At 41.8% G+C, this 23,217-nt stretch overlaps 1 protein-coding gene across 2 annotated transcripts in view; it reads left to right on the top strand.

Moving 5' to 3' along the window:
- Window positions 1-23,217, top strand: part of ugl (ureidoglycolate lyase) — a 46,366-nt gene that overhangs the window by 5,991 nt on the left and 17,158 nt on the right. For both annotated transcript variants that reach the window (XM_048531343.1, XM_059640356.1), the window contains 8 exons: window positions 5,950-6,168; window positions 8,580-8,670; window positions 10,801-10,877; window positions 10,989-11,099; window positions 15,531-15,590; window positions 18,196-18,352; window positions 19,735-19,933; window positions 22,048-22,126. In XM_048531343.1, the coding sequence (XP_048387300.1) occupies window positions 5,950-6,168; window positions 8,580-8,670; window positions 10,801-10,877; window positions 10,989-11,099; window positions 15,531-15,590; window positions 18,196-18,352; window positions 19,735-19,933; window positions 22,048-22,126 (993 nt within the window). The remainder of the gene's footprint in view (window positions 1-5,949; window positions 6,169-8,579; window positions 8,671-10,800; window positions 10,878-10,988; window positions 11,100-15,530; window positions 15,591-18,195; window positions 18,353-19,734; window positions 19,934-22,047; window positions 22,127-23,217) is intronic.

Below are 23,217 nucleotides of genomic sequence, written 5' to 3'. Positions count from 1 at the left end.
TGCAGACACACAACAAAATTGTATTATTATGGAGGGAAAAACTGGGAGATCTCTGTCCACACGGTTCGTTGAGATGATCCTTTTGGCTTGCCTGGAATTGCTGCTTCTCAATCTTACTTCTCCAAATATTTCCACTGGCTTACAGAAAGCACAGAGTGGCTGGTTCACAATTTATCATGTCTCTGACTCATTGTTCCAGAGCAACAACCTACAGCAACATGTGAGAGTTAATAAACTGGCTTTCTTCAGGTTTTAGGTATATTTTAGTGCAGACAGCATCTCTCATCTTCCACCTTCTGGCTATACTCTGGTCATACTCACTGGCTCTCAGACAGTTTGGGGGCCTTTGACATTGACAGTAGCTGGTCACTAGTCCACAGACCAGTCAGCTCCATTTTGCTGGCCAAATCTTATTTTTTCCACTCCCCCTGGTGCCAGTTCATCAGCAACGTAACTTCCCTACTGGTTGAACAAACAGCCGTGTAAATGGCACTTAAATTGCAGCAATTCATTTCAAAGAATCACAGAAAATGTGGACAGGAGTAGACCATTCAACCTTTTGAATTTGCTGTACCATTCAATATGATCATGGCTGTTCTACTTCAATGTCATATTCCCACTTTCTTCCCATACCCCTTGATGCCTTTAATATCTAAACATTTACTGACCTCATCCTTGTGTAGATTCAGTAATTGGCCTGCATAGCCTTTTGTGATGCTTGTGATAAACTCCACAGGTTCACTACCCCTTGAGTGAAGAAATATTTCCTCATCTCAGTCCTAAATGGCCTACCTCATGTCCTGAGATTGTGTCCCCTGGTTCTCGACTCCCAAACCAGGGAAAACATCCTATCTGCATCCAGGCTGTGCAGCCCTGTTAGAATTTTACACGTTTCAATCGGATCCCCTCCCGTTATCAATTCCTAGTTTTTAAAATTTTTCCTTTCCCACCTTTGTTCACAATCAAAAATTTCAGAATCATGAAAATATATGGTTTTTACATAAGTTGCATAGTAGTAAGTTAATAATCCATTTTTTGGTATATGTTAAATGCTCATGTTCTTTGTTCTAAGTAGGACATGTTATTGAATGGATTGTAAAATGGTTGTATGCTTTGGGAGAATGATCATAAGCATATTGACAATAATTAATGCAATTTGGCATTAAATAATATTAGGTTTTTTTTCATAAACCAGCTCAATTCCAAAGCGTCATTTATTTCTAACAACAACTAAGCAACTTGAATTTGCATAGTGCCTTTAATACACTAAACCTTCCCAAAATTATTCACAGGAGATTTGGTATAATTGTTTTGTGGATGGGGATCCACAGGAAAATGTGTATTTGTATGCAAGTACCTTTGTTTTCTTTAATGTTGTGCCTTATGAGGTGCCTCGCTTTCACAGTATGACAGGACATTGAGAGGAGGGTTCCTCAAGTGACGGAAATGGAAAAGTTATGCAGGCAGCGTATGCATGACCCAAATGCTCATTAGGCTGGTGCCAACTCTACAATATAAGCATTTCAGCTGTGTTGAGTTGTGCAGAAGTGTAAACACTGTATATCCAGGACATAGACAATACGTATAAGATCGTATGAAGTGATTGGCTGCCTGTTCTTGGTCACTTTGGATTTCAATTTTACGTTAGCCTCACTGTTGATGGCAAGGTGCTTGAAGAATAAAGTGGAAAATCAATGCACTATTGGGATTCTGAGTTTGAGTTTATACCTGAAGTTCCTGAACCCTCAGGCAAATCTCACGCCTAGTTGTGAACATAATATCTTAGGAAGGTTACAAAAGGGTCACTAGGGAAATTCGAATTTTGGAAACTGGTGCAAAATTCAATGGAAATGTAAGCATCAGATGTGGAAGAGAAATGGACTATAGTGTAGAAAACTCAATTTATGACCACGTTGGAAGAAGTTAAGATGGGGAGCCAAGTAACATAGTTAGGAATGGACAAAAACTGCACACGTGTGTACAACATGATATGGAATGTCTGAATTCCAGTCAGGCCTCAGGACTTAAAGTTTCTGTCCCACAGATGCTGCCAGATCTGCTGAGTTTCTCCTGCACTTTCTGTTTTTAAATGAAGAATGATGTGAAGGTACAAAGTGTGAAGCTGGATGAACACAGAAGGCCAAGCAGCATCTCAGGAGCACAAAAGCTGATGTTTTGGGCCTAGACCCTTCATCAGAGATGTAGTGTCTAGGCCTGAAACATCAGCTTTCGTGCTCCTGAGATGCTGCTTGCCCTTCTGTGTTCATCCAGCTTCACACTTTGTTATCTTGGATTCTGCAGCATCTGCAGTTCCCATTATCAATGATGTGAAGGTGCCATGTTGGACTGAGGTGGACTAAGTCTGACATCGCACAACGCTATGTCATAGTCCAACAGGTTTATTTGAAATCACAAGCTTTTGGAGTGCTGCTCCTTCGTCCTGACTTGCTGGAGGAGCTGTGATCTGAAAGCTTATGATTTCAAATGAACTTGTTGGACTATAACCCAGTGTTGTGTGACTTCTGAATAAATCAGGAATGATAGTGTATTTGAAATTTAAACAAGGGAGACTTCCACAGTGGCAAAATTGATAGTTGTATTGGGCAGTGCTGTGCAATCCACAGAGATCATATTGCCCTAGTTCCTCCTTCGTGCTGAGTTCAATGGGGCGGTCACAAGACACTAAGATTAGAATCAATGAGGAGATTCTCCGGGCAAAATTTCTGCCCCGACTTGCTACCCAAAAAAGGGACCTATTTTAAAATCAGAAAATGCTGGAGAACCTCAGCAGATCTCACACGTGTGTGAAATTATTTCAGATTTCAGAGGTAGGTCATGCCTTACAAACCTTATTGAGTTTTTTGAGGATGTGACTAGAAAAGTTGATGAGGGTCGAGCTGTGGATGTGGTGTATATGGACTTCAGTAAGGCATTTGATAAGGTTCCCCATGGTAGGCTCATTCAGAAGGTCAGGAGGAATGGGATACAGGGGAACTTAGCTGCTTGGATACAGAATTGGCTGGCCAACAGAAGACAGCGAGTGGTAGTAGAAGGAAAATATTCTCCCTGGAAGTCAGTGGTGAGTGGAGTTCCACAGGGCTCTGTCCTTGGGCCTCTACTGTTTGTAATTTTTATTAATGACTTGGACGAGGGGATTGAAGGATGGGTCAGCAAGTTTGCAGACGACACAAAGGTCGGAGGTGTCGTTGACAGTGTAGAGGGCTGTTGTAGGCTGCAGCGGGACATTGACAGGATGCAGAGATGGGCTGAGAGGTGGCAGATGGAGTTCAACCTGGATAAATGCGAGGTGATGCATTTTGGAAGGTCGAATTTGAAAGCTGAGTACAGGATTAAGGATAGGATTCTTGGCAGCGTGGAGGAACAGAGGGATCTTGGTGTGCAGATACATAGATCCCTTAAAATGGCCACCCAAGTGGACAGGGTTGTTAAGAAAGCATATGGTGTTTTGGCTTTCATTAACAGGGGGATTGAGTTTAAGAGTCGTGAGATCTTGTTGCAGCTCTATAAAACTTTGGTTAGACCGCACTTGGAATACTGCATCCAGTTCTGGGCGCCCTATTATAGGAAAGATGTGGATGCTTTGGAGAGGGTTCAGAGGAGGTTTACCAGTATGCTGCCTGGACTGGAGGGCTTATCTTATGAAGAGAGGTTGACTGAGCTCGGTCTCTTTTCATTGGAGAAAAGGAGGAGGAGAGGGGACCTAATTGAGGTATACAAGATAATGAGAGGCATAGATAGAGTTGATAGCCAGAGACTATTTCCCAGGGCAGAAATGGCTAGCATGAGGGGTCATAGTTTTAAGCTGTTTGGAGGAAAGTATAGAGGGGATGTCAGAGGCAGGTTCTTTACGCAGAGAGTTGTGGGAGCATGGAATGCGTTGCCAGCAGCAGTTGTGGAAGCAAGGTCATTGGGGTCATTTAAGAGACTGCTGGACATGTATATGGTCACAGAAATTTGAGGGTGCATACATGAGGATCAATGGTCGGCACAACATTGTGGGCTGAAGGGCCTGTTCTGTGCTGTACTGTTCTATGTTCTATGTTCTATGTTCTATTTCCAGCATTAGAAGTATTTTGCTTCCATTTTAAGGCATCCTGTTTTGAGGCCATAGTCAAACCTGCAATGCACACATTAGCAACAAGCAAACTATTATTTTCAGTCAGCAAATCAATGTAAAAACAAAGGTATGTAGTAAGAAAAAGCTTGTTATTTTATCTGGGGCTACGCTTTCTAATACTGTGTTATTGAATATGGAATTGATGCTGTGTATGTGTACTGTAATGGCTGCTACTTTATTGAAGGTATATGATTTGTCATGTAGTAGGAAAATATATAGGTTAATTCAATATATTGCATTCTTACTTCTTAAATCTTGAGTGATTTTTGTTTCTCTTCCTACCTTTACAATTAACACAGCTTGTAAGGAACATGTAACCATTCTAACTGATCTATACCTGCTTTTACATGGTGCAATGTAACAGTACCAATGTGACTAGCCATCTGAATTCTTCCTCTGGGAAAATTGTCATTTCCTAATGTTGGCACAGTTCACATTTAGTATGTACTTGCTAGAGTATTGTTGGTTCATGTCCGCATCCTGCTACTTGGTGATGCAATACACAGGAGGTCAGGCATAACTCTGCCATGGCAAAATAACATCAGTTTCAATGCTGGAGCAAGACATATAGTAGGGAGGAAAGAGGGGGAAAGATTTCTAGTTTTATGTGGTATACTAGAAGTAAAAATGAAAGCTGTGCATGAGTGATATATTAAATACCGCCATGCTGTACAAAACATTAGCTGGACTTTACACTGCCTCTGCCTGGTTCATTTTCAATTGGTGGGTGTGTAGATGCCCAGCCTACAAACCTGCTCACTTTCTCAAACTCACCATGCCCCCCACGCCTTCACCACCATCCCTCCCCTATCTTGGCCAAACCCTCCCTGGCCAATACCCTACTTAAATACAATTGCCATTGGGAAAGTGTTGGTGAGCTGACTTGTTGAATCATTGTAGTCCAATTTGTATAGGTAGACAGATATGCCTTTGGGGAGGGAGTTCCACGATTTTGACCCAGCACTGCTGCAGGATCAGTGATATCTTTCCATGTCGGGATGGTGAGTGGCTTGGATAGGAACTTGTAGGTGGTGGAGTTCCCATGTTTCTGTTGCCTTTGTCCTTCTAGACAGTTGTTTTCATGGCTTTGGAAGGTGCTATCTAAGGTGTTTTGATGAATCTCTGAATCTTCTAGATGACACATATTGCTGTACTGAGCATTGGTGGAAGGAATAAGTATTTGTGGATATGGTGTCAATCAACAGACAACTTTGTCTTAGATGATGTCAAGCTTCTTGAGTGTTGTTGGAGCTGCACCCATTCCAGGCAAGTGGACAACATTCCATCACATTCCCATTTGTGGCTTGCAGGGGCTGGTCAGGCTTCGGGAAGAAAGGAGGTGAGTTACTCCCTGTGGGATTCTTGGACTCTGACCTATTATAGTAGACACAGTACTTATTTGGGTAGTCCAGTTCAGTTCTTGGTCAGTGTAATCTGGACAATGGGGGATTCAGTGATGGCAAAGCCACTGAAAGTTAAGGGGTAATGATTTGATTCTGTCTTGTTAGATGTAGTCATTGCTTGGCATTTGGGTGTTGTGAATGTTACTTGCTACTTTTCAGCCCAAGCCTGGATGTTGACCAGGTCTTGCTGCATTTGAACATGGACTGTCTCAGTTTCTAAGGAAGTATCCAGTCTGTCTCCCACTTCCTGGGATGTGACAATGATCCGGGGTTTTCTATAAGTACATTGTAAAGCAGTATCCCACCACAGCGGTCCAGTCAGCAGAAAAACAAACAAGCGAAATTACCCTGAAATCAGGCGCGTGGCATTGCTTATCTTGTATTCATTGAGCACTCTACATTGTGCAGATACTACGGTTGAGAATCAGTACGAAGCTGGAACTGGATTGTCGTGGTGGACTTCCTGAGTTCTTGCCCCTTACCTCATACATCCGGAAGGATGAATCCTGGAGAGTTGAGCCAGTCCCTCGGAGGTTGCAGAACAGGCACATTGATCTTGGTGATGTGTCTCCAGCCAACACTGAACATTTCATCAAAGCCTTATGTTCCAGTGCACAGGGCATTCAGGTATGATCTCTTACTGTTAGTTGTGATGTCATAAAGGATGAGAAAATAATGCATCAAATTTGTTGATGAGTGAACTTTGGACAGTTGTTATGGGAAGAGAACATGTTTCCACGTGAATGAACATTACCCAGTGTTACTTTAAAAGACAGAACATGAATGTTTGCCTTCCTCAGTCCACTGTTTTAGCTGTGTCGAATCAAAGATCTTGAAATTTAAAACTTAATTCTGCTCAATATGCTTTAAATTAGATGAAAAAGTGTAAAACAGAAACTGTTATGGAAGAGCGAATGTAGAAGGGATGTGAGGATCAATCATAACTGTAAATTTTTGGCTAAAGAGTCAACAGCTCTTGAGAAGTCTACTTCTCAGAATATCCCAATTTCTGAATCAAGGAGAAAGCATGCTCGTAATCACAGAAGGTGTAAAATAGAGAATAGAATAAAAAAACACAGTTAAACTTAGCTAAATGCTTTTCATTTTATTTATTTAACAACTAGAATATCAGGAAATGTAACTTCACCTTTGCAATAACTCATGAAGAAGCTCCTAATTAAAACTTAGAGCACTTGTGAATTACAACAATTCCTCGATGTAGCTTTAATTCTTTTACGCTTCCTTTGATGTAATATTCTAATAAAATGTTATCGGGACTTTCGTTTAAGTCTTGAAGTGACTAACTTTCAATTTCATCAAATCCTTTCCATTCATGAAGTAATCAGTTCAAGCCCAAACACTCAAATTCAACTTTGAATAAGATGCACCATTTGTCACATGGGCTTCTCGATATCCAGACTGTTTGATATTTATTGTGAGCAGTTTTGGCCCTGTTTCTGAGGAAGGATATGCTGGCCTTGGAGGGGGTCCAGAAGAGGTTTACAAGAATGATCCTAGAGAAGAAGGGCTTGTCATTGTGGAGCAGTTGAGGATTCTGGGTCTGTATTTGATGAAGTTTAGTAGGATAAAGAGGAATCTGATTGAAGCTTACTGAATATTGAGAAGCTTAGTTAAAGTGGACATGGAAAGATGTTTCTATTAGCAGGAGAGACTAGGATCCAAGGGCACAGCCTCAGAGTGAAGGGATTACCCTTTGGAACTGAGATCAGGAGGAATTTCTTCAGCCAGAGGGTGGCTCATCTGTGCAACTCATTGCCACAGAGGGCTGTGGTCAATGAGTGTGTTTAAGAGAGAGAAAGACAGATTCTTGATTAGTGTTGGGATCAAAGGTTACAAAGAGAAAGCAAGAAAATGGGATTGAGAAACACATCAGCTAGGATTGAATGGTGGAGCAGACTTGATGGGCTGAATGGCCTAATTCTGCTCCTAGATCTTATGGTCTTAAATACTTATCTAGACAGAAGTTGATGTGGGCAGAGCTATGTCATGACTTCATAAAGCTGCTTTGTGAATGCCATTTGTAAAAGGAAAAGTTGGAAAGGTTACTTTGTTAAACTTCCAATTTAACAGCATTTAAAATTAGGAGTCATGGGCTGAGTGATAATCCTGGAGTCATACCAACAAGTTACTGTGTGAAGTAGTATAAGAAAATGCTGAAAATACTCAGGTGAAATATCGTCCACAGAGAGAGAAACTGAGTTAATATTTTCGGCCAATGATCTTTCCTCAGTACTCTGGCTCATGGTGAGTTTGTAAATCTGTATGGCAGCGCATGTACCATTGTAGGGACCCCACCTGCACCCGCAGAGAAGCATGCAGAAGGAGAGGTTTAAAGGAGTGAATTCCAGAGTTAAGAATGCAGGCAGTGAAAGCCCATGAGCTTATATTCCAGCTGTGGGAAAATATTAAAGGCACACGATCAAACCTCAAAATATACTCTGGAAACTTAATACCTTTTTCCCAGGAAGAGGGAAGTGGAGTGTAAGCACAGGCATGTTGTGTTATGGAAACTTACCTTGGAGCGGCTGAGAGCGGAGTGGAGCAGGGCTGGTTGTTAGACTGGGCTCTGGTGCGGGCGGTCAGCGGCTTATGAGGCTGGTCAGACCACATGTGGAAGCCCCAGCACTGAGCTACTGCAATGTAATGTTTATCTGCAGTTTGTTTATCTGACTGTAATGTTTATCCCTTTAACTATGCCTAATTTCTAACTTATACAATGAATCACTGTAAGGGAAGTACAACTTTTCTTTTTATTCCTCTTGTATCTAAGATTTGTACCAAGGCACTTTGTACCTAAAATGGTGCAATGAGAGCTGACTTTTTTCTGTACTCCTGTGCTTCTATACTTGAGTACACATAACAATAAAGGATATTCTATTCTATATACACACAATTTTTATGTTAAGATTTAAGTTGGATTGTGGTGAGAATTGTCTAAGTAAACCTAGTTATCTTCATTCTTTACTGTTGATTAAAAGGTGTAGAAATGGTTATTCTATTTTGATTTGTGTTTACAGACAGATTTTGATGATGGTCACTGTCCAACCTACTTTAATCAAATCCAAGGTCTTTTCAATGTGTACAAGGCAGTTCACAATCAGATTCCAGGTAAGAATCCTTTTCCCATTTTGGGTGTTTTGCATGTCTATTTTCTCTCTCAGTGGCCTGATGGCAGCTTTATTAAACAAATGGAACTCTTACAGACTTTAAATCGTCTTGTTCACACTTTTGAAGTGTGTTGGATATGCGATTGGAGGTTGGGGGTGGGTGGTGGTGTTGTTTGCCCCATTCATGAAGTGTTTTTAGATTAAGTGGAGTTTGTGTTACACAGCCATACTCATTTAGAATAGATAAAATAATGGAGACTTGATGGCTGAAACAGTTGAGCAGGTTTATTTCCAAAATGCAAGAACATAAGGACATAAGACATAGATATCACTAGCTCCCATCTAGCACTGAAAACAGTGCCTTATAACCTTAAACTCTTCCACTAATTGAACAAGTTCCACAAGGGATATGTATCTGTCAAATGTTCATGAATGTGTGCCACAATTAGCTCCATAGCTTGCTTTTAAGACCATAAGATAGAAATTGGAGCAGAATTGGGCCATTTAACCCATCGACTCTAAAGGAAAACAAAATGTTTTGCCAAACAAAAGTTCTGATAGAGTAATACTTTGAGCTTTAGGACATTTTTGATTTACCAAATGAATTAAACAATAGTAAAATACACCCACACTGTTCGTAATGATTAACTGAATGCTAGGATCTGTTTTTCAATATTGATTTATAGACTGCGAAGTGTTGGATTAGGTATTTTAAGTCCACGTACATAGAATCCTTACAGTGTGGAAACAGGCCCTTTGACCCAACAAGTCCTCACAAATCCTCAGAGCATCCAAACCAGACCCATCCCCCTATAACCCACCTGATCTACACACCCCTGAACACTACAGGCAACTTAGCATGGCCAATCCACCTAGCCTACACTTCTTTGGACTGTGGGAGGAAACCGGAGCACCCGGAGGAAAAGCCTTGCAGAAACGGGGAGAATGTGCAAGCTCGACACAATCACCCAAGGGTGGAATCAAACCTGGGTCCCTGGCGCTGTGAGGCAGCGTGCTAACCACTGAGCCACTCTGTGGCCCCAAAACATTAGCTGGATCTCTGGGTCAGTCATCTAGTAATAATGCCACTCCACCATCACCTCCCATTCCTGAGGACAAAGATGGTAATCCCTTTGAAATAAAATGACCCATACAAAGATTACAGTTGTTTTATTAATTTTATATTGCAAAATGTGATTATCTCAGTTTTTAACATTTAATTGTGACTTATGTGCCAAGTCCAACCTATTACTGAACTGGTCATTTTCATTGGTTGTCATTAATATTTTACACATGCCTAATTTCTTTCAGTGAAGTTTTACTGTCTTCATATTTATGAATAAACTTTGACAAGTTCAGTTTTAAATGTAATGAGATATTTGAAATTAATATTTGGCCTTAATAGTTAAAATATACAAGACAGCTTTAGTTCAAATAGTAGAGTGTGATTCCTACTGGGCATGAGTATTGTGGCTGCAAAGTCTGAACTGGGTTGTTTGTCTTGCTGGAGAATGGGATGCTGGGTATTATGTCATGGGGGTCAGAATATACTCAGAGACTGATTTCTGCCTGCAGCTGACAGAAGAGGCATTACCGTCACTAGGCTGCCTGGCACATACACAGATTTGGTTGGTGGCAAGGAAATGAACTGTTGGGTTCATGGTGGTTTTTGAGGAAGTGGTGTCTGGAGGAAGAAAGGTGATCGGAGTTGGGGATTAGTGTTGGATAGGAGGTCTGTACCTGAAACGGGCAACTCAAAATGTTGGGAGTGGTAAAGTGGCAGGTCCCTTCGCCTCTCAGGTCGGTATCAATACCAGCCTTTAAGGATTTATTAATTGGCTGAGATTTTTGATAAGTCTTAATAAAATAGAAAATATAATCAAAGGTCTTACAATTTTAGTGAAGAGAATTTCAAAAACAGGGTTAATATTTTGCAATGGAGTAAAAGTAAGAAATGTAGTAATTTCTGAGCAATAGTTATGTGAGTTTTACCGTGTCATTCATTTGGAAAAATTGTTGGGATTCAATGTCCTTCTGTTGATGAAAAATGTGATCATTTCCAAGTGTGAATTCCAGAAAGACAGAGTTTAACGATTGTGGCATGGTGATAACAGTTCAATTATATGTTTAGATGTACCACCTATTTCAAAGGCACCCATTCTAATGCTAAGGCCTAGAGCATGGAACATGGTTGAACACAACTTGCTGGTATGTCATCTTCAATTTGTTGCTTGATATGTAATCATTTTGAGACCGTCTGTTATTGTTTGTGGCTGTCCTATATTTACATGTGAATTATGCATTGTTTACAATCCACAGGTCAATGGAAAGGAGGTGCCTGGTCCACTGTTTGACTTTGGATTATTGATGTACCACAATGGGCAAATATTATTCGAAAATGAATGTGGTCCTTTCTTTTATCTGTCAAAGGTATCTTGCAATTTTTGCTGTTAACATTCATTCTTCTGTCGTAATTCATTTTTTAAAATTGTTGTTGTCTGCTGACCTTGCCCCCTTAATAGTAGCAGTAAGTCATATCTGACCACCCAGCTACTTGCATTGCAATACACATGATGTAATGCTGTTGTCTTTTTGATAAAGAAATGTTGCCTTACTCAAATATTCAGCATATTTAAATTATACTTTGCCAAGAGTGATGACAAATAGATGATGCTGTTGAAAGTGGATAGATGTCAGCTAATGCTATTGAAGCTACAAGATGCCATGCCATGAAGAGGTCAATTATAGTGTGCTCCTGGTGGCATCATTAAGATCAGATACTAGCACAGGACTGAACCTTGAATCTTTTTAATATGTATGGCCCATATTGGGTGATGGCACAATGAACTATCTGGGGTGCTTTCAAGTTTATTTTCACGAAACACAAAGGGATTTGTCACACATGATAGACAGTATTAGTGTTAGCTTCTGATTCTTAATATAGGAGATAAATGTCACAAATGTTCTCAGTTACAGATTGAAGATGACCCCATTTAAGAACAAAGAATCCGCACCAAGATAGCCTCTCATTGCTTGGGTCATATACTTCTCAGGTATACAAGGCTGTTCAGTGGAGGCTGTGTCTGGTGTTCAGACAGAAGTCACAAAACGCTAGCATGCTTCAAAAACAGGCTGCTCTTCCAGGGTCTTGGTCAATATTTATCTCTCGACTAACATTATAAATACAGATTACCTAGTCATAACTGTTTCTGGGATCTTCTTCATTCCAATTAGTTGCCATGCTTCTGAATATTATAGTAGTTAGCTCTGTTCAAAATTTGCTATGAAAGTGTTTTAGGCTTCCTGGGTTCATGAAAGGCACCAAATCATTACTAAATCTTTCTTTCTGTTTCAACGCTGGAACTGAAAAACTCTGGGCCAGATTTGACTGAAAAAATAATTGTGCCTAAATGATAAAAACTTTCGCTAATGTGCAAGTCTGTGAGGAACTCATTACAAGAAAGAGTTACCATTTCAGTTGAGAATCACTGCATGTTTCTGGCTGAATTGTGCTGTCAGCCTCATGAAAGTGGCACCCCACGTTTAACCTGTCTGTGATTTTCATGAAGTTGCGATGTTACCACATTAACTGAAGATGTTATATCTTGAAATTAACAGAACAATGACTCATTTAACAACATGATGATTGTTAAAGAGCGCGATCAACTTCTGTGGTCAAAAATGTGTGAGAGGCCAAGTTGGACATTAACAGATCTATGGCAGTGGGCAGTGAAGAGGTTATAGTTGCCGATTGTCTGCCCCTCCTTCTGCAGCTACGTTCATGCCTGGGTTTCCTTGGAGAGGGAGCATGTGGTGTCCACCAATATTCTCGATGTCTTTCGAGAAAGGTTGGCACTGCAAGGGTTGGAGTGCTTAATCTCCCCTTCCAACTCCACTTTCATTTAGCCCCTTCCCTCCCAACCTCTTCCTCACTCCCAACCTCTTCCTCACCTTTTATGGTCTGCATTGCTTTTAACAAGCTTTGCGTGTAAATGAATCAATAGGAAAGCATGAGTGATTTACTGGTTAAACTGGTGGTGGTTAATAAATGAAAAACACCATGGCCCATTGTCTCATCTTTAAGTGGATGCTGATTCAGTTTCAGTAATGGGAAGGCAATGGCCTAGTGGTATTAACACTAGACTATGAATCCAGAAATTTGCGTAATGTACTGGAGATCCAAGTTCAAATTTCACCCAGTTTGAATTCAACACAAAATATCGGAATTAAGAATCTAGTGATGACCATTGTCAATTGTTGGAAAAACCAATCTTGTTCACTCATGTCGTTAAGGGAAACAACTCTGCCATTCCTACCTGGTCTGGCTTACACATGACTCCAGACCCACAGCAATGTGGTTGACTGTCAACTGCCCTCTGAATTGACCTAGCAAGCCTCTCAGTTGTATCAATCACTACATGATCTCAACAAAGAAATGAAACTAGATGGACAACCTGACATTGACCCAGGCACTGGCAAAAATGGCCCTGTCCACCCCGCAAAATCCTCCATTCTGAAATCTCATGCTAATATTGGAAAAATTGTCTCACAGACTAGTCAAGCAACAGCCTGACATACTCACAGAATTATACCTTACAGACAATGTCCCAGACACCACTATCACCATCCCTGGATATGTCCTGTTCTGCTGGCAGTACAGATCCAGCAGAGGTGATGACCATGTAGGAGTTGACCTGTGGGTCCTCAACATTGATTTCAGACCCCATGAAGCCTCATGACTTCAGGTTAAACATGGACAAGGAAACCTTCTACTGATTACTAAGCATCATGCTCCCTCAGCTGATGAATCAATACTCCTCCATGTTAACAACATTTCAAGGTTGCACTGAGGGTAGCAAGAGCACAGAATGTACTCTGGGTGGTGGATTTCAATACCCACTTGCTCCACCACTGATACTCAGTAGCTGCACTGTGTACTATCTACAAGATGCACAGCAGAAATTCACCAACGATCCTCAGACTTTCAACCATACGACCATTTCCATCTAGAAGGACAAGGGCAGCAGATACATGGGAACACCACCACTTTCAAGGTCCCCTCCAAGCCACTCACCATCCTAATGTGGAAATATATCACTGTTCCTTCACTGTCACTGGGCCAAAATACCGGAATTCCCTCCCTAATGGCATTGTAGGTCAACTCAAAGCATGTAGACTGCAGCGGTTCAAGAAGACAGCTCACTACTCAAGGGCAAGTAGTGATGGGCAATGAATGCTAACCAGCCAACAATGCCCACGTCCCACAAACAAATGAAAAAAAATCAGAGTGGCTCAGCAGCAGTACTACTGATCAAGCTGGGTGGGTCCTAAAGGACATAGCTGCTGGACTGAGTCTGCGGCAGGTGGTGAGGGAACCAGCAAGAGGGAAAAACATACTTGACCTCATCGTTACCAATCTGCCAACCGCAGATCCATATGTCCATGATAGTATCAGCAAGAGCGACCACTGCACAGTCAGAGATATGCACAGCCATTGTGCAGCAAAGTCCCACCTTCCCTTTAAGAATGCCATCTGTTGTATTGTATGTCACTGTTCCTGTGCTGAATGGGACAGGCTTTGAACAGACCTAGCAACTCCGGGACCTTGGGCCATCAGCAGCAGAATTGTATTCCAGCACAATCTGCAATCCTATGGCCAGGCATATCTCCCACTCAACCATTACCGTCAAGCCAGGAGATCTGGTTCAGTGGAGAGTGGAAGAGGGCATGCCAGGAGCAGCACCAGGCATACCAACAAATTAGATATCAGTCTGGGTGAAGCTACCAAACAGGATTACTTGCATGCCAACAGCATTAGCAAGTGCTAGACAGATTTGAATGATCCCAAAACTAATGGACCAGATGTAAGCTCTGCAGTCCTGTCATGTCCAGTCGGGAATGGTGATGGACAATTAAACAACTCATTGTAGGAGGTGGCTCTACAAATCTCCCCATCCTCAATGATCGAACAGCCTAACATACCGGTGCAAAAGATAAGGCTGACGCATTTGCAGCAGTCGTAAGCCAGAAGTGCCAAGTGGATGATCCATCTCAGACTCCTCCAGTGATCCCAAGCATCACCAATACCAGTCTTCAGCCAATCTGATCATTCCATGGAATATCAAGAAATGGTTGGAAGCACTGGATACTGCAAAGGTTGTGGGCCCTGACAACATTCTGGCAATAGTACTCAAGATTTGTGTTCCAGAACATGCTGACCTTCCTAGCCATGCTGTTCTAGTATAATTACGATGGCATCTACCCTAACAATGTGGGAAAATTGCCCGGGTATATCCTGTACATGAAAAGCAGGACAAATCCAACCTGGCCAGTTACTGTCTCATCAATCTACTCTCGATCATTAGTGAAGTGATGGAAGGTCGTCAACAGTGCTGGACCAATTTCCCAGCAAATTGAGATGGAAATTCTAACCAGCCTGCTTTGTCATCAACATGTGTCTAATGCTGCCTGGGAGTCAGGAAAACTGAACCTCTCCTTCCTTTAATCTTCTGGCTATGTAAATGTTTCAGAGATGGGCAGATGTGACAGGCCTACACTTCCAAAGTTAGAGTGAGCCTGACCCAAATTTCCTGAGCCCAACCCTAAAAATCTAGCTCAATAAGTCTCTTTTATTTTTGTTGCCAAATGCGTGAAATCACAAAATTAACTTTTTGGCTGTAAGGGCCATTTGAAGGGCATGTGGATTGGGGATGGGGCTGCACTTTTTGCATCTTGATTTTCTGAGCTGCACTTCCAGTGAGCATCAGCACAAGCTCTTTAATGTTTCAGCTCATGATAAAAAGTGTAAATTAAATGTTCTCAAATTTAACAGTATATTTACAGGGTTTTGTCATATTGCAGGTTGAAAGCCATTTGGAGGCCAAATTGTGGAACAATATATTTGTTTGGGTTCAAAAGAAGGTAAGTTTGTATGAGGACATGTGATAAATAGCATTCCTCTTCCCGTTACAACACAGTGTGGAGCTGGAGGAGCACAGCAGGCCAGGCAGCATCAGAGGAGCAGGAAAGTTGACATTTCGGGTCGGGACCATTTCCTGAAGAAGGGTCCTGACCCAAAATGTCAATTTTCCTGCTCCTCTGATGTTGCCTGGTCTGCTGTGTTGCACCAGTTCCACACTGTGTTATCTGAGACTCCAGCATCTGCAGTTTTTGCTACCGTTTCCTCGTCAGGTTAGCTTCCTGACGGATGGTTGCTAGTTGGCCACAGTACGCAAGGCTGCACAGGGATAGAGGGCGGAGGTGGGTACATCTGACACATCCAGGTCAGTCTCCTGTACCCCGTGCAAATAAAAAACATAAAATTCACCGCATGGTTTAGAATTCCAGAGAGAATTCAGGAAGCATGAAGTGTGTACACTCAGCTCATTCAGTAGCTAACAATTCACAGCTTGGTTACCTCAAGGCCACCTCACTCCTGTCAGGCCACAGAAGCCCTGATGGACGGCATACTGGAGGCCAGCAGCTGCAGGACCATCTGAAGGACCTCATTGCAGACCCTTAAAAAGCTGATTAACCTTTTACATCTGCTAGGGAGAGTGCGTGACCTTTTCACAGGTGGACCCATATGGAAAGACATGAGGGTCCTGTGTGTGGGACTGCCTAATGCCTTGCCAATTGCTTTGCACACAGTGCTGGTTTAAGAGGGCTGTGGGGAGAGGGTTGGGTGGCTTCTAAAGTGTAAGGGTTGTTTGCTAACAATGATTGTTAAGAAATATTGTTCACTAACTATGGAAATGTTGGGCCCACAAATTAAGACATGATATTTCTGCACAAGTTTCTGTACAAAGTCCCTTTTTCTCTGCAGGAGAGGTCAGGGGTAAGAGGAGGAGCACCTTTGTAGTTTTCAACAGTTGTCAGAGGAGGAGGAGGAGGAAGTGGAAGGGAAGGAGGGAGTAGTGAAGGAGACTTGGTGCCACAAGTTACAGAATTGGCTGTGGTGAGGCCCCCGGAGTACTGAGAGTCTGCAGCTCTCTGTCCAGCAAGAAAGCAAAATGCAAAAGTAGTGTTGGAGACAGGCGAGGAGAGGAAGATCCTGGCGGGGGAAGAGAGCAAGACGGCTAAGATTTTGGAAGCTTGCAGTGTTTGGGGAGAAATACTTGCATCAATTTGCAAGGGACTGTGATGTGTGTGTGTGTGTGTGTGTGTGTGTGTGTGTGTGTGTGTGTGTGTGTGTGTGTGTGTGTGTGTGTGTGTGTGTGTGTGTGTGTGTGTGTGTGTGTGTGTGTACCTGTAGGTTTATGTATGTGTTTCAGGTGGAAGCCATGTAGCTCCAGCCACCAGGCCTGATGGTGAAAAGTTAACCTCTGGAGAGGGGGAGGCATCAGAGAGTATGCCATCACAGCCTTGCCTGGCACCCAGCACTAGCAGTGGGCATGCGACTGGACTGCAAGAGAGCCACATGCTGAAGTGAGCACATTGTATTTGTAAGGCTAGCTAGCTGTCAGAGGATGACACTGTGCAGGCCTCTGGTTCCCGTAGGCATGCTAGAGGTGACCTGGAGAGAAAGAGCCAGAATTACCATACAGGGGCTATCAGGTTAGCCCGCATCGTCTGCACGAACTGATACAAATTCCAGCGCAGGCCTGAAAATTGCATCTGCAACAAATTTGATATAGTTATGGACTCGTGAGTCCAAAATCCTGCAAAATCCTTTACTGATGCCTGGATGGAGCCAGGAACAAACAATTTCAAGGCAACCGTAACCTGTAAAGCCACAGGCGAAGAGTGTCATCGAACACAATTCACAGCTACTTTTCCAGCTAACGTGTATGGATCTGGAAGTCTGAAAGGGTTAATACTTGACTGAGTGCAATAAGTCTCACCCATGATGCAGATGTCCTGGTGACTTTGTAGAGAGCAATGTACGTTCTCATGGGAGATGAACGTAAGGCAAGGTCATCCCAATAGTCTTTGCGGTGATGTGGAGCTTGTTATTACAGTCTGTCAATGTAATAAACTGTATCCTGCTTACTCTCCAAGATTCTTCTGGTTAGACCTGAGGTGGCCTCCCCCTTACGTGCAACAGGCCATGTAAACCTCCCAGAAGGTACAGATGGGAACACAAACCCCTCAAAGTAAAAATATGCTCGTGGATGTCAATGCAAAATGCAGGGTTTGGGTTCCAGCCTCTGCTCACAATCTCTGACTCAGCAGAGGGAATGCTACTACAGTTCCCCTGGAGTGTCTCACCCTCTGTATTTTGGCCACATCAATAGTGTTCCCGCTCTTTATCTTATATCTCTGTTAGTCACATACTTCACTCTCTTTAGTTTGGTATCTGATGGTTTGGTCAAAATTTGTAAAACATTATGCAGAGGAATCCTGGATGTCATTGTGAATAAAACTGTCCTTTTGTCTTTTACCCTATCCTTTAGCCAATGTTTGTTTAAGTATGAATATCCATTTTCATCATGAATCCGTAATCATCCTCAAAATGCAGTCTACAGAGATAAAAACAGTGCCTGAGACAGAAATACTAATAACCACAGTAATTCTTTGTTTCCAGTTGGGTTTGCCAGTTGGATCTATCAAAGCCACTGTCTTAATAGAAAGTATCTTGGCTACGTTTGAGATGGAGGAGATTCTTTATGAGTTGCGAGCCCATTCTGCTGGGTTGAACTGTGGCATCTGGGATTACTCAGCCTCTTTTGTGAACAAATTTGGTGAGCAGGAACATCTTAGTTTGTTTTTAAGATTTGGAAGAATTGTTACTTATCTGGTTGTAAATTATTCGGACTTATAGTTTCTGTTGGTTACCCTCTATAAGGGAGATCAAAACAAGTTGATCATCTCCCTCCATCTCATAAAATCGAAAGCATGGGTCAGAAGTAGACACTTTAAATCCAATATGGAACCCAGGAGAAAGGTCTTCACCGGAGAGTAGTTAGAATGTGAAACCGCTGAGCACATAGAGCATGTGTGGAAATTGGATCATGCCTTTAAGAGGAAGCTAAGTAAGTCCTGAATGCGAATAAGATGGAAGTATTTGCTGAATGGGGGGGATGAAAACAGTTGGGAGAATGCTCATGCAGAACATAAATGCAGGCTTGGATCAGTTTAGTAAAATGACATGTTTCTATAACAAAGCTGCAGGTCAGTGACTGAGATAACAAGGTGTAGAGCTGGATGAACACAGCAGGCCAAGCAGTATCAGAGGAGCAGGAAGGCTGACGTTTTGGGCCTAGACCCTTCTATGGTGACTGAGTTGAGGATACCAGTCATTGCGAAAGTTATCTCTGAGGCTTTGCTGCTGAGTTACCCTCAGAATTCATCAGCATTGCTCAAAGCTGAAAACAAAAAGTGCTGGAGGCGGCAGCGAGTCAGGCAGCATCCATGGAGAGAGAGCAAGCTAATGTTTTGCATCCAGATGATGCTTCAGCAGAGCTGATGTGAAGTGTGGAGGGGGCAGCATTTATGCAGTGGTGGAGCTGGGGTGGGGTCGGAGTGTTGGGTGAGAAAGGGTGCTGATAGTGCAGATTGAGTGATCAGAATGTGAGAATGGCAGAACAATGGTGTGCCAGACTGGAAAGAACAGACAGTCCCACTGCAGGGGGAGAGGAGAGAGGACATGGTGTCAGAGAATGTAACAGGTAAAGATGAAAGAAAGAGAAGGAATTGGAGTGGGTTCACAATCTGACGGTGTTGAACTAAACGCAGCATGCCGAGGACAGACAAATGGGTATGCTCATTGTTCCTCAGCAATTACATAGTGTTTGCTTTTAGAGGAAATGATGGTGCAGTGGTTCCATTCACATGATCTCCTGGTGGAACCATTTTAACACTTCAATGTACAACACCTGCTTATGGTTTAGTTGATAATTGTTTGGAAATGACCTATTGCATTTGTTACTGTACTTACTGACAGGCTGTGTCACGGAGTATACAACTGTAGACAACCTTTTGCTGTTTTCTCCCCACGCGATAAGCTCCTGACTTCAGGGAGGTGCTAAATGATTCGATTTTAACAACGTGAAGCTTTAATAAGACAGTCTATCTGTGCGATATAGGTGTACATGTCAAACATTTCGCAAATGTCATTTTTCAGGATGTCGTCGAGAGTTCCTCTTACCAGATCGCAGTAAATATGTGAATATGGAGAAACATTTTTTGAAGCATTACATGGATCTTCTGGTAAAGACTTGCCATAAGCGAGGTGCTTTGGCAACTGGAGGAATGGCAGCACTGTTACTGCCCCAAGACAAGGGGAGCTTGGCCTACCAGAGAGTAATAGCAATTGTCACACGGTATGTACAGCATTCACACTGATTACAATGCAGTGGGAATTTACATCTGAAACATACCCTATATACATGCTGCACACCTTTAACTTTTGAAACGGTCCTAACTAAATTCATCTCGCTGAAATAGTTGACTTCTCGAACTAAAACTCAAAGGATAAATGTATTACTAAAATCCAAAAACAGAAAGGTCCCAGGTTCAGTCATGAAAGAGGATTAGATAGAAACTTGGTCATTTATTGTCTTTCTAGTCTAAAACCACTGAGGTTAGGCATAGAGCCCCATTGTTACCCACTCCACCATAGAGTCCAATAACTAACATTTAAAAGAAAGTCACCAGAAATCCCGTGGAAAGAAAGCCAATTGACAGGAATTAATTTTAAGAAATTTTACTGTAACCAACCATGTAAGACCAATATAATTCAAACATTAATTAATAGTCGGAGGATGTTTCAAATAGAAATGCATTTCACTTTAAATGGTTGGCACAAGATACAGGTAATGTAGAGATAAGCTCTGGCCGTACCTTCCACCAAAAAAATGTGGAACCACATTCAATATCACAGTCTATTCAAAATGGCCTTGACTTTTCAGGATATCTCACTTCCCAAACAAGCATTTTGGCTCTTAAATTGATCTCACCAGAATCTGTATTGCATCCAAGGTCCCGGAACGCAACAACCAACAACAAGGCTCACATCTACAAATTATTTCTCGCTTAAGCAATGACAGTCCTGATGGCACAGATCCCTAAGAGACCCCTTTAAATGTTCTGCCAGGCTCTGACAACACTGAAGCATTACAAATGTGTCTTGTCCAATTACCAACATTTTGCCCCGTCTTCAGCTATCAGATCTTTCTGACGGTATAACCCGCAGTAACACAGTCTTTGCTCTGCTCACAGAGCGATTCTTTACCTTCATCACCAGGTTTTATTCAAAGACTGGCCACACTGTTCCATTTGGTGACAACATTTCTTATTTTGTCTTTGCATGAAATCTCAGTGTGTGTTGAATCACCAGAAAGCGTAGGCTGATCAAATCTCATTTCAATTCGCCTTTTATTTACTTAATGCTTCTTAACTGTTCCTCCCCATGTTAAACTGATTCATAGCATTTCTAAGATTCTAATTACATTATTATCAGAAACTAAGAACCTTTTTTGAGAATAGTGTTCAGCCCACTTTGGTCTTAAAGGGATATCACACAAAAGAAAATACAGGATTTTCCCAGTACATGGGTCATCTCACAGTCAAAATCATGCTTGAACGTCCAGAATCTTACGTTGAAAAAATTATTCAAACTGGATATTTACCATTGATGTCCTGTATAAAAGGGATTACTGCATAACAACTATGAAAAACCACCCCGTCTGGTGCGAAAATGCACACTTAGTAGAAATTGTATATCCCTCTCCTTTCTCCAAAATGCTTTATTTTTGATAAATGAGCCGTGATTGATTATGGTGAATGAGGAACTATTTCATATACATAAATCATTGATAAGAAGGAGTGCAACAAATATTTGCCAGTCTAACCTCTGGAATGATGGAACTGCATCACAAAGAGAGGTTGAGAAAACTGGGCCTGTGTTCAATAGAGTTTGGAAGGGTGAGCGGTGGCCTGATTGAAACTTATAAAATTCTTACAAGGTGTGACAGGAGGGATGGCATTAGGCTGATGATTCTAGAATCAGGAACCATAATGTCAGAGTAAGGAGCACATTAATCAAGTCTGAAATGAGGAGGAATTTCTTCAGTGAGACAGTAGTGAATCTTAGGAATGTTCTTCCCCATGGCGGACCGTGGAAGCTCAATCATTGAACGTGCCGAGACAAAGATCAATAGTTTTCCGGAGACTAATGACATCAAGGAATATGAGGTACCATGGGAAATTGTTGTTGAAGTAGGAGTTAGCTATGATCTAATTGAATGGCAGACCAGGCTTAATGGGCTGAATAGCCTTCATCTATTCCTGTGTTCCTACTTATATATAATGCCTTTCTTAGCTGGTGGCTGCTTGATCTGGCTCCATATGCCTTGTTCATCAGGTTTTTCTTTGTTCCTACTGTTTATTCACTCAAGAAAATACAGAATCTAACAGTGCTATCTTAACGCTTTAGCTTGAAGCTGCTTGAAATAAATGCTGGAGTTGATGGATTCATGGTGTATGATATGGACCTGATTGAGCCAATGACAAAGGTAATTTAACATGTATCTTTGTGCAGGATTTAAGTTCTAACTAAAATACCTGTATGGGCACAGTCTCAGTTCAGTTGTTGCACTTGGTAGAATTGCTGTTGCAAAGATCAGTTAATGCCACTCACATTAATCAACAGAGAAACTAAAATGTCAGTGTGGCTAAGTCGTTACCCTTTGGTTTTTGAATCAGTATGTTGTGGGATTTACATCCCCAATCTAGGAGCTGAGCATATGATTGCAATCTTTGTGGCTTTGTTTCAGATAAATGTTATACTATAACCCCGCTTCACAGGCAGATCTGAAAAATCCCATTGATTTTAAAGTGGTCCTAACAATCATCCCTCACTCCTACATATCATTGATTCACTTGCTGTGGGACTTTGGGATTGGTTGTTGCACGCACCTATACAAAAACAATGATGTTCATGCCAAATGCAAATAATTTGACTCTGAAATATTTTGATATATCTCAGCAATACAACTAGATGCTACAAATAAAAGTTCTTTCTTTAGAAGTGTTTGAAAGTTTCAACAAGCATGAACATAACCTACAGAATCAAATTGTTGATCGCTGACGAGCCAGTCATTCTCACAAATGGAACCTTGGGAGGTGGCTGTTTCACTTGACTTCACACGTCCATGAAAGTCACTGCTGTAAGAATCAAAGTGAAACTAGTTAAACAAACAAAAGAAAGCTGCAAACATAGAATCCTTATTAAAACTTGTTTCCACTCATCCTTAAACAAATCATATGTGACCCTCAGGAGAGAGACGATGCATTTCATTTTGGGAAAATTTTAGATTTTGTTAATGGATTTCACAATGTATTTTGCAGTGGTGATAGGTTTTTCCACACATCATAGTGTGTGGGAGTGTAGGCTCTGGGTGGATGCTGTTTGGAGGATTGGTGCAGACTCAATGGGCAGAATGGCCTCTATTCTGCACTGCAGGGTTCCAATGATTGATTCTATGAGAATTGGAAATTCTACCAAAGTTCAGATTTGGACTATGATAACAAGGTGTAGAGCTAGCTAGCTTTCCTGCTCCTCTGATGCTGCTTGGCCTGCCGTGTTCATCCAGCTCTACACCTT

This window comes from Stegostoma tigrinum, chromosome 1 (assembly GCF_030684315.1).
Source record: "Stegostoma tigrinum isolate sSteTig4 chromosome 1, sSteTig4.hap1, whole genome shotgun sequence".
Classification (NCBI taxonomy): Eukaryota; Metazoa; Chordata; class Chondrichthyes; order Orectolobiformes; family Stegostomatidae; genus Stegostoma; species Stegostoma tigrinum.
The sequence above is the reverse complement of the archived record's forward strand: the minus strand, read 5'-3'. Positions and strand labels throughout refer to the sequence as shown.